Source organism: Lucilia sericata, unplaced genomic scaffold (assembly GCF_015586225.1).
Source record: "Lucilia sericata isolate MDLA Ls3-8-SP2 unplaced genomic scaffold, ASM1558622v1 Contig000384F_arrow, whole genome shotgun sequence".
NCBI lineage: Eukaryota > Metazoa > Arthropoda > Insecta > Diptera > Calliphoridae > Lucilia > Lucilia sericata.
The window spans coordinates 324,610-337,779 of NW_023994403.1; the positions used below are offsets into that span (position 1 = coordinate 324,610).

The 13,170-nt window shown below is 31.2% G+C and overlaps 1 protein-coding gene across 1 annotated transcript in view; it reads right to left on the bottom strand.

Moving 5' to 3' along the window:
• Positions 1 to 554: 554 nt before the first annotated feature.
• Positions 555 to 13,170, bottom strand: part of LOC119604347 (neuroligin-4, X-linked) — a gene marked incomplete at its 5' end in the record, with an annotated part of 30,476 nt that continues 17,860 nt past the window's right edge. The window contains 4 exons of the mRNA XM_037956921.1: positions 555 to 4,527; positions 4,686 to 4,798; positions 4,904 to 5,055; positions 5,516 to 5,654. Coding sequence (XP_037812849.1) covers positions 3,371 to 4,527; positions 4,686 to 4,798; positions 4,904 to 5,055; positions 5,516 to 5,654 — 1,561 coding nt within the window. The remainder of the gene's footprint in view (positions 4,528 to 4,685; positions 4,799 to 4,903; positions 5,056 to 5,515; positions 5,655 to 13,170) is intronic.

The window sequence follows — 13,170 nt, forward strand, 5'->3', positions numbered from 1 at the left end:
ACCTTGTATGGGAGCTATGTCCAATTATGGACCGATCCATAAAATTTTTCCTCTGGAAGAATTCTATTGACATAAGATTTTAATTTGTAAAATTTTGTGAAGATATCGACATTGTGGCGGAAGTTATTAACAAAAAACCCATTTTCCGGGAATATGTACTTTTGTATGGGAGGTATATGAAATTGTGGACCGATTCTGGCAATTTTCAGCAGGGATCAAGATCTTGTGCAGAAACGAATTTATGGTGATTTCCATGGAATGATCTTGCATAGTTTTTGAGAAAACTATATCAGAATGTGTAAAAAATGCTTATTTTTTTCCGAGGTTGTTTTAAATTTTGATTCATAACTTTACCCGGTGTGAACCGATTTTGCCCATTTGCAATACCAAACAACTTAGGAAAATGAAGAACATTTTGGGTGAATTTGGTTAAGCTCTATTGCTTCGTTTTATCGTGAGCGTGTTTTACACAGACAGACGGACAGACGGACATAGCTAAATCGACTCAGAATTTGATAAGGACCCAGAATATATATACTTTGTTGGGTCTCAGATGAATATTTCTTGGTGTTACACACGGAATGACAAAGTTATATATACCCTCTATCACCACTGATGGTGGTGGAGGGTATAAAAAAATATTAAATGGGAAACAACTATGTTTGTAGTATTCACTTCTGAAGCGAACCTTATATGGCATTTAGGGTCGACTATGGTTTAGAATCTTTTTTAGTCGTTAAATCATTGTCCGTCTGTATGTCCACGTAACTTAAGTTCATATCGTAATTTAAGATAATTCTATGAAATTTTATACTCGTCTTAATTTTGACTCAAGGACGAATTCTATTGATATTGTTTGATATAAGTTCATTATTTCACCTATTATTACACTTTAAATAATGCAATCTTTCATGGCATCAAATGGGTGGTCACCTTCTGGCGTGAGAAACCAGAAGATTGATTTCACTTGATATTCGAGTCGCACCTTTTATTGACTTTAGACTAGTGATTGCTTTTTCTTTGTCGGGGTATGTATTGGGATTGATGTCATGTTGCCTGTCATTGCGCAACGGGACCACTATGGTAAGACATTAGATAGCTCAAGTACTTGAGTAGGATGCTAGTGAATCGACCGGTAGGACAATGTACGAAGAAGTACCACTTGAACGTTTTCATTGAAGGCACTCAGAGGCGAGTGGTGGAACCTTCTAAGTCCATCCTGTAGATGAAAAAGACTACGTGAAATAAGCGGCCAACGCAGATTTTCACGTTAAAGACATTGATATTCTTGCCCCTAAATATATCCTCTTTCAAAAATCAATAAGTTCTTTAATTATATCTAAATCAATTCAAGCTTTAATATAAATTGTTTATTACAAATAAGTGAAATAAGTGATGTAGGGTATCAGATGGTCTTGCTTGCTTACTTTGTGTAAAAAGCGCTACAACCACTATTAATAGTTCGGTCAATTTTTCACCAAAAATGTTCATGCTAAATTTGAGGATCCTGAATGAATTTTTTATTTAATGTATATAGAAAGTGCCACGCCCACTATGTTAGTCCACTTATTTATCAATCAAATATCCATAAACTAAAGCTACATGAACATGATTTGAGCACTGCTACCTGTTATTTTTTCCAAATCTTCTTATGGATTACAATGTGTCTATACAAACTTTGAGGATTCTAGCCCAAATAGTTTCCTCAAGTGGCTCAAATAACATATATTTGCTGAAGGAATTCTTTGCTGTTTTTGACTTATTTTTTAAGACTAATGAAAGTTTTTATCTGGGTTCAAATACTTACATTTTGATATAACTTTTATATTAGCACCTCCTACGGAAAATCGAATATATAGTCCATAAGTTTTTTTTCAAAATATTTTTAAAATTAGTTGAATCGATCTGAGAATTTTAAAGATTTTTGAAAGTAAGCTGTCTGTGCTTAATATACAGCTAAATTTCTCACATTCAACGCTGGACCTTCTAATAGATTGTTTGGAGTTATTTTTTCGAGTGTTTATGTAGGTTGACCCAACTTGTACCTTTATAAAGCATACTTAGATTTGTGAACGAAAAATGAATCACTTTTCAGTTGAACAACGTTGGAAAATATTACAATATTATTTCCAAAGAAATTGTTGTGCTAACTGAACTGTCAGGATACTTGCTGCAGTGGCAGAAAGATTGCAAATACTGAAATGCCAATCCTTTCAATGGCACCTTTACAAAGCCGCGATTGCCGGCATTAAATGAACTTAAATAAAAAATATAAGCCGTCATCACCTTTGGTTTCTGCGGGATGACACACACTGTTACACAGATAGTCCGAAAAGCAAACTTTTGTGCACTATATTTATAATTGTGTTATCAACAGTCCTTCTGATAAAAGTTGGTCGCTAATATTTAAGCTGAAGAAAATATCAACAGTCTTTGAAATAATCTTTTCTATGTATAAAATAGGTTTCCATAGAAAATGATATCTGCAAATTTCTTTATAAAAGTTACTCAGAGTGTATATACTGGATTAAATAAATTTCTCAAGGGCATCTTAGCGGTAATATCATAAGGGTTCAAAAGAGTCAAGAAGGAAATATTTCGAAATGTGAAACATCTTATAAGCAGCTGTTAAGTAAGTTTTAAAACCAAATAGAGTAAATAAAATTAAAAAAAGAATTAACAAAGTATAGTTTTTAGAATTTATGTTAAGGAGGTAAAGTAATTTAAAAGAGTTAAAATAGTCGATTGTAAAAAACTAAGTTTAAAACTACTAATATACTCGTATAAAATATTGAAATAATTAAAGAAATATTTCTGTTTTTTTTTTTTTTTGGTCCTAATGGTAAAAAGGATTTCTTTTGTCTTTTATTTTTATTAAATAATTAACTAACATTTACTTACTCTTAATTTATTTATTTAATTATTTATACTAAACATATATACACAGAATTTCTAAATAGGGGAAAAAGGGTTAGAAACAACAGTTTTAACATCAAGAAAAATATATATTTTCTTTCAGTTAGTAACTTAACATTTACAATAATTTCTCGTTAAAGGATATTTTGGTTTTCCTCTTTGGTATATTTAAGTAGTATTTGAAATGTTTACTATAACATTTTGTTTTATGTTTTCCGTATTTTATTTGACTATTTTAGCTAGAAAATAAAAATCTATAAAATTAAAAAACAAAAAGTGAAACGCACGCTAATGTAATCTCTAGGTAGATGGACAAAAAGTTCAAAATTAACACAAGACAAGTTGTAAATTGTTGTGGAAGAGGAAAGTTTGATTTAATTTGAGTATTTTTGTTTTTGTTTGTTGTTGTTGTTTTATATTAGAGATCACATTTAAAACGTACGGTTAATTAATGTCACACTCTTAGTTCGTCCATTAATGGATGTTGTTGGGATTGTTGCTGTTGTTGTTGCTGCTGCTGTTGTTGCAAATGATGCTGTTGCATTGATTGAGCTGTACTAACTTGTACGGTGGGTGGAGGCGGCGGTGGACCCGCCCCAGTCAATGAGGTTGTCATTGTTTGATTATGAGAATTTTGCATTTGATGCTGATGTGTTACAATCATTTGTTGTTGCTGCTGTTGTTGTTGTTGCTGCTGCTGCTGCTGTTGATGGCTAAGTTGTTGCTGTTGCTGCTGTAGAGAGGATTGTTTCATGCAACTTTTTTTCGTTAAAGTACCACACTGATTGCCCATTACCTGCAGCGCATGAGGTGGTGGCATTAAACCCATAATTGTGGCTGTAGATGCTGAGCCATTACCACCCACACCCACTCCTCCACCTCCAGGATCCTGCAGGGATTTCATGTGTTTCGGTGGTGGTGGTGCTCGATGAGGTATATCGGCAAATTCTGGCGGTGGCAGTTGATGATGCTGTAAAGCATGATGATGTGATAATATGGTCGCAGGATCACTTTTACTGTGTATGGTTAGAGTCTCGAGATCGCCACAAATATTATTGGGCATTTGACCACTCTCCTGTCTTTTCAGTTTTGTCTGTGATCTCGGTTCATTTAGTCTAGTCTTGTCACGTTGATAATAAACACCAGCAAATATCAGCACATTTAGTATTAGCAAACTACAACCTATGGCTATGGTTACACTTAAAGCTGTCGAATAGGCTGCGAAACTATCACTATCTTGCGAAGCCTGTGAGCCACCATGACCATCACCGTCCATCATATCATCCGGATACATTTTACTTCCAGTATAGCGTGTACCATTACGCTGCAGCGATGATGATGGTGAACTAAGATTTAGCAAGGAGAATACCTGATTGGTGAATATGCTGAAATTCCCTAAGGCAGGATTTCCTATACCCGGTGAATAGGGTGGATTAAGGGGTTTAATGGAAGCATCACTGGCAATATTGTTGTCCATTTCATCATCATCGCTGAGTTGATGATGTGAGGCGGGCACGTTGTCACCACCTGGCTTGTGTAGATCCGGTATTAGATTCAGCCAAAAGGATAAGCGATGGGCGCGATAGTGATTTTTAAGTTTGGGTTTAGTGTCTAAAGGTGTAAAGTGTAAATAAAATAGAAAAAAAAAAATATATAAAACAAATTTAATAATTTTTCTAAAAAAAATCAAAATTTTTTTTTTAAATATCTTAAAAATTTTATAAAAATTATTTATGGAAAATTTAGTCATTCCAATTTAGAAAACTTACCAAAATTTAAATATTTCTTATGAACACTTTCATAGGCAGTCCATTCGATGATTTTATAGCGACTTCTCTCCTGTCGACTACCATGATCACTTTCCATTTGCTCATTGGGATTACTAAAATGAATAGAATAAAACAAAATTTAAATAAAATAAACTGCTCAAATAATTTGCCTTATTTTTAATTAAATAAAAATTGTTAGCAATTTTTCCAACACCTACCCCGTTCTCACAAAATTCGACCAGTACAGCATGACTATCTCCGATAGGCTTATCTCTGTTTTAGTATAATTACGAGTAAAATGATTGAAACCACCCACTAGTGGAGCACCAAATATATATGGCAAATCCTCACCATGTATACAACCTTGACGCTAAAACAGATAAAAATATAAAATATAGAATTTGCATGAAAATTTTTAATTTTAATAAAATATTTTTTTTAGATAAATTGTTTGATTGATATTTTTGCTGTACATTGTACAATGTATGCATAATGTCATGATGTTTTGTTTTTCACCATTTTTCTACCACTTAATAATTGATATTTCATGGTTTTAGTTTTGTACTTATACTTGACGTATGATTGATACTTAATGTAATTTTAAATTCTATAACACTCATACGCTAGGGGGGTTTATTGTATGCATTATACATTATAATATGTTATTTGTTTGATTATTTATTTTTAAATTAAATTGAATTAATTTTTCGCTAATAACTATTAATTAAACGAATTAAGTATAGTGGATGTTTATGTTATATTTTTAAATTTAGATTTTTAGAAATTTTCTCAATTTAACATTCTTTTTGTTTCTGTTTTTTTTAACTTACCTGTGGATAATCCCCGTATCTAGTTTGATAATCAAATACATATAAATACGAATTTCGATGATCTGCAGAGTGCAGGTCCACAGTTTGAGCAGCTGGTGCAACTACTTGAGCATCACTTAAGGCCTCTAAAGTTTCGTCTCTGTAAGTTATAAAAGTTGTTAAAAAAAAAATTATTATCTTCGAAGCGCAATGTATATTTTTAGAATAAGGTTTTTTAATGAACTCTAATTAACTACCCTTTTAAATTGTAAAGTAAACTATAGAGGGGATGGTATAATATATATCATTGGATATTTGCAACTTTTATCTTTTTATCTATCTATTTTTTAGTCATATTCAAATGCCTACATTAGAAGAAATGGGAAAGTTGATAGATTGACTTAACCAAGTCCATCTATCATTGTTTTAAATGTTTTGCAAGTTTATCATTTTTGAAAAGCCACTTACACTGGCCTCCATTTCACCTACAAAGCCAAAAAACTGTAAATCAACTCGAAAACTCACCAGCACAGACAATAGGAAATTTCGTGGCACCTACTCCAAGTGTGCACCAGATATCGAAATAAATCATTTATAAAATTCTATGGCATGATTTTTAACCGACTTGATAATTATACCCTACACCACTTTAATGGGGAGGGTATATTGAGTTTGTGCTGATGTTTGTAACTCACAATAATATTGGCCCTATATCCACCTTAAAGTATACCAATCGGCTTAGAATTATTTTCTGAGACGATTTAGCTATGTCCGTGGAAACGAAGCCTATTGAAAATGGGTAACATCGGTCTATTATTTCACCTAGCCCCCATACAACTGAAACTGCCGAATAGGGCTTTTAAGTTAATAATTATGTTTAGTATACTCGTATCTCGACAAAAATCTGTAAACCCAGGTTCTATACTAGCCTTGATGACCCTCATGAATTTTATAATTATGTGACCCTAAATATCAACAATTTCACTTAAATATCAACAATTTTATTCAAAAACAAGTTAGAATGCTATATTCGGCTATGCCGAATCTTAAATACCCTCCACCAGCAAGCTACTTTTTATTGAAACCCATTTAACTATCTAATTTTTAGAAAACTTGGCAAAATTTTTGTTTCCTTATTAAGGGTACTAATATATATGCATATGTCAAACTAATTTTAATTAGGACGAGAGAAATGTATATTAATAGGCCAGTTTGAAAACATTTTAATATAATGGTTTATCTGTACACAGAACATACTCATTTTGAATTTTATCCGGATATAATCATTCAATTACGAATTAAGTGGTATTAAGTGATTTTTAGAAGTATACCTTATATGGGAGCTAAGACAACCTATGGACCGATCTGGAAAAAAATTCCGTAGAATGATTTTTATATACAAAATACACATTTATGTTGAATTTTATCCCGATAACTTTGATTGTTAATGTGCATTTGAGTAATTTTCGGAAATGGTCCTTATATGGGAGTTGTGACCAATTATCAACCGATAAGGAAAAAATTTTGTATAATGATTTAAAGCCAAAAAATTCAAGTCGAATTTTACTACAATACATTTATTAATTAATGAAATATGTGCGTTTAGGTGATTTTCGGAAGTGGACTTTATATGTATAGAAGCTATGACCTTACACAAAATATATTTGTGTCGAATTTTATCAAGATATCTTTATTTGATAATGAAATATTTAAGTTTAAGTGATTTTTTTGAAGGAGCTATTACCATATATGGAACAATCCGGAAAAAAATTGGTAGAATGATTTATATGCTCACAAAACATATTTAAGCCGTACTTTATCAGACAGCTTTATTATTCAAAGAAATATGTGCGTTTAAGTGGTTTTCGTAAGTGGAACCTCTATGGGAGCCTATCCGGAAAAAACAATTTCGTAGAGTGACTCATATAAAGACAAAACATATTTGTGTCGAATTTTATCACGATAGCTTTATTTGACAATGAAATATGAGCATTTAAGTGATTTTCGGAAGTGGGCCTTATATGGTAACTATGACCAATAATGGACCGATCCGTAAAAAATTTGGTGAAATGATTTGAATGTACACAAAACGCATTTTTGTCGAATTTGACCAATAATGGACCGATCCGTAAAAAATTATCTAGAAAGATTTGTATGCATACAAAACAGATTTGTGTCGAATTTTATCCCGATAGCTTTATAATTCAATGAAATATATGCGTTTAAGTGATTTTCGGAAGGGGACTATATATGGGAGCTATGACCAATTATGGACCTATCCGGAAAAAATTTCGTAGAGTGTTTTATATTTAGACTAAACATATTTGTGTCGAATTTCATCAAGATAGCTTAATATGACAATGAAATATGAGCTTTTAAATGATTTTTGGAAGTGGGCCTTATATGGGAGCTATGACCAATAATGGACCGATCCGTAAAAAATTTGGTAGAATGATTTGTATGTACACAAAACATATTTAACTCGAATTTTATCACAATAGCATTATACATTATTAAAATATGTGCATTTAGGTGATTTTCGGAAGTGGACCTTGTATGGGAGCTATGGCCAATTGTGGACCGACTGAGATCTGCGTTGATAGTATGATTTCTGTTCATATTATATTTGCATGTACAAGACTTTGTATTGATACCGATATATTTGAAGGAGTTATTAACGATAAACTAATTTCCGGGAATATATACCTTTGTATGGGGGCTATGGGAAATATTGGATCGATTCTAAAGATTTTCAACATAATTGATCATTGCCATGAAAAATAATGTGTGACAAAATTCATCGAAATATCTTTGGTAGTTTCTGAGAAAACTTCAAAAGAATTATGAAAAAAACGGAATTTTTTTCGAGGTAGTCTGAAATTTTTACTCATAACTTTTTACGTTGTGAACCGATTTTGCTGATTTTCAATACCAAACTGCTTAGGATAATAATAAATACTTTGGATGAATTTGGTTGATTTCCTTTGCTTAGTTTTAACGTGAGCGTGTTTTACACAGACAGACAGACAGACAGACAGACGGACAGACGGACATAGCTAAATCGACTCTGAATTTCATAAGGACCCTGAATATATATACTTTGTTGGGTCTTAGATGAATATTTCTTGGTGTTACACACGGAACGACAAACTTATATATACCCTCTATCACCACTGATGGTGGTGGAGGGTATAATAAATGTCTAAAGTATATCTAAGGCAAGGTACAATTCAACTAAAATGCTTTGTTATGAAAACTAAATCACATTTTGTATGTGTAAGTGGTATAGGGTATTATATGGTCGGCCTCACCCGACAATAATTTCTTACTTGTTTTCCACTTGTTTTTAGTATTAAATTAAATTATATTTTTTTTAGCTCACATTTTATACAAACAAAATTATTATTTTATACCATTTAAATTGTAAAAAAACTCAAGTTATTAAATCAATTAAATTTTCATGTCATAGTTTTTTTGCAGTGTTAATTTTTTTCAATTTAATTTTTACCACATACATAACACAATATTTAAATTGAGTTTCTATTGAATTATTTCTAAAAATTAAACAATAATTTTAAGTATTCATGGCGTACATTAACAACAGTGCAACAGAAATTAAAACAACAAAAACCTTATATTCGCAAAAATATATATAAAACAACATGGTGAAAAAATAAAAATAAAGAAATAAAAATTGGAAAGTTTTCAACAATGTAGAGCATGGCCAGAAATGACATAATAATAAATAACCACAAAAATGTATATTCAATAAAAATTTTAAATAAATGAAAGAAAAATCTAGAAAAAAAAAATTAACAAACATGACGAAATTTAAACTAACGATAACGTATAGTATTAAACTGTTATTTAAATGCCAACATTTCAAGCATTTAAACACTTTAACGCGATAAATGTTATATTCGTTTTTTTTTAGGTTTTAATAGTTTTAAGCATGAATATACTTTTAATCCTTAACAATGAATAAAAAGATAACAATTAAAAGTGTTAAATTCGGCTCACTCTATGTCCACTCTTTACCCATTATCAAATCATATGTTGCAAAGATAAAATAAATTTCGGAAAGTGGCACTATATAAACTGATTGGACCAGGTATAAATGTTATCATATTGCTAACGATTTGGAATGAAATTTTTTTTTTGGAAAACTATGAAGAAATTGCTATCTGAACTCCTTTGGACAGTGTTTGCTAACAACAATAGGAGAATAGTTACACTCATTTGAATAAAACCCTGTATAAGCAAAGTGTCTAACTTTAGAGCTGAAAATTCGTCTCTGGCCTACTCTCCAATAGTACTAAATTTGGTGCAAATTTCATCAAAATCGATTTTTGAGTTGGCTCACTTGACATGATATTGCCCATATATGTTGGTTTCGGTTTACATACACATATATTAGGACCAATTATGTACTTTTTTTATATGATTACTTAAGCTCTGGAGTACAGCTTAAACAGTTATTTATATACACTTGTCTAATACCCTACACGAGTTATAAAACTAAAATGTGATTTAGTTTTTATAATAAAACATTTAAGTAGAATTGTACTTTGCCTCAGATATACTTAAGCCATGTATTGTTGAATAAAATTTTGGACATTTAAGTCATATTTTGAACGGGGTTTTGTATAAGGGATAAGGTCAAAGGAGGCTCTATCAATACAAAATTCATCCGGGTCATCAAGGCTAGTATTATTAAACATGTCAGATGTATGGGGGCTGGGTAAAATAATAGACCGAAACCCATTTTCAATAGGCTTCGCCTGTAATATAATAGAAAATCATGTGCCAAATTTCATTGCATTATCATCAAAATAGCGACCTGTAGTTTGATAACAAGGTTGACAAGCCCTATTTGGGGGTTTAGTAGTATGGTGTCTAGGTGAAATAATGGACCGATCTTATCCATTTTCTCTAGGATAAGAAAAGATCAAGTGCCAAATTTCATAGAATTATCTTCAAAATTGCAGACGGACAGATGGATGGACGGAAGGACAGACGGATGTATGGACAGACGGACGAACATAGCTAAATCGACTCAGAAAATGATTCTAAGCCGATTGGTTTACTTTAAGGTGGCCACTAAAGTGATGTAGTATAATGAAGAAACTTTTAAAATTTTCTCTAGATTTTAAGGTCCTTATTCATAACAACTTGTCAGAGGTTTATTAGACAGATTTTCATACAAAATTTCTTCTATAACCCTTTGATAAATCGTTTTGAGTAAGTTAGTAAATCTTTAAAGTTATTAACAAATTTCTAAAATTTACTATTTCAGTACGAAAACCTCATTATTACAATGACGTTATCACTGTACCTTTTCAAACCTTAAAAATAAATTGTGGTTTTTATATATTTTTTAACCTGCCACCGATTGTTAACCACTTACCAATTGATAAGTTTAAATTTACGTTTATATTTTGCATTTTATTAAAGTTTGGTTGAAAAAGTATTGAATATACATATTTAGTGATTTTTTAGTAGGTACAAAAACTTGCCTTGAACAGGCTGACTATTATACAAGTATACAAAATAGATAAAAACAGGCCAAGATATCGGTATTCGATAATATGGAGTTTCTGAACCTCTTTGAAATTTTTTGCTTTTTTATCATACGCAATCATTCATCCCTGACTACCGTTAATTATGACAATTAGAAAACAATAACAACTGCATAACATCTTATTCTTGTTGTTTCTATTTATAAACAATCGAACTAAATACAACAAGCTATATGTTGTTGTTGTTTTCTCTTTCTAGCTGGTTTTATCTCATTTTGACCAAAAAAGCTGAAATCCTCCCAGTAACCAATCGTAGCCAGAAGTTACAGCACTGCTTTGTGACAGTGTATATTTAACTATTGAAGAACCTGCAGATAGAGTATAAACTGGATTGAAACAAAAACTAATTCACATCTGTCACTTTTAATAACTTCTTTAAAAATTTACATTATTGTTTCATTCATGACCCTTCACTCTGTACAAAATTTTTAATATTTTCAATACACATTTTGTCACATCCTAACGTTGTAGTTACTTTTGTTCTCTCTCTCTCTTCCCCCACAGAAATATTATCAGTTATAGACTATTGGAAGATAGTAAAAAATACCAATATATAAAATTTATTTTTTTTATCTAACTTCCGTTTAAATATAAATAAATCAGACATACATATATCGAATATGAATGAAAACAGGAGGTTAAAAATAAACAAACGCTAGAGAAATAAAAATAAAATAAAAGCACTAAGGGTTCGAATACAGGTGTTTGGACCCTAAATGATGAAAGCAGGAAGGACAAAATATTAACAACAATAACGGAACAACAAAAAACTAAACTAACAGAGTACACACATAAATTCCTACAAACACTAAATAATACCAAAACTAGTTGTCTATTTTAGGGTGTGTTATTTGGTAAACACCCTATAAAATTTTTGCCATTAAAAGGTGTTGAAAGTCACTCTTATTACGTTTTTCATTTTTTGTTTGCTAGGATGCTGATTTTGGTTATATTGGTAAAAACGGGAGAAAAAATAAATGTTCTTTTTTTTTGTTGTTCAAAATATATTGTTGCGGCATTTGAAAAGTGTGTGTAAAATTTGTAATTTGTGGGAAATTGTTAAAAGTTTTTTTGTTCGCCTGCTGTTTGTGCTGCTGCTGTAAGTACATACAATACATACATACATATGTATGTATATATTTATGCTGGTGTTAAGGTTTATGTATGTTTTGTGTAAATGTGGCATGTACAAAATATAAAGTTGATTGGTTTTATAGAATTTTTTGGCTTTCGCACTTTTTTCATGTTTCGTTTCGTTTTTCTTTTTTTGTGATTTTATGATTTTATCACTTTTATTTGAAAATTGTCGTTGGTACTTTAAGAGGAAATTACATGAACGTTATTTTTTTCCTACGATTTTATATTGCAGTATTAAGCAATGTATATGTATATTTATTGGAAAAAGTGTTGGTATTACAAATTCAGTAACTTGTAAATCAATCAATATAAGAACTTTTTTATATTTGAGAATACTAACGAGTATGTTCTTTGGTGGAGATTATTGAGTTTTAAACTGAATTTCCGAATATGGCGCGATATTTAGGAAAATAATGTAATGACTTACTTACTCAAGAACTTACTTTTCAGTGACTAATACATACAGCCCGCAATACATAGAAGAGGTATAGTAACGACTAGACTTCTCCTCTAATATCAGATTAGACTATAGACTAGACTAGAGACTAGATTATAGACTAGACTAGAAACTAGTCCATAGACTAGACTATAGACTAGACTATAGACTAGTCTATAGACTAGTCTATAGACTAGACTATAGACTATACTATAGACTAGACTAGACTAGACTATAGACTAGACTATAGACTAGACTATAGACTAGACTATAGACTAGACTATATACTAGACTATAGACTAGACTATAGACTAGACTATAGACTAGACTATAGACTAGACTATAGACTAGACTATAGACTAGACTATAGACTAGACTATAGACTAGACTATAGACTAGACTATAGACTAGACTAGACTAGACTAGACTATAGACTAGACTATAGACTAGACTAGACTAGACTATAGACTAGACTATAGACTAGACTATAGACTAGACTATAGACTAGACTATAGACTAGACTA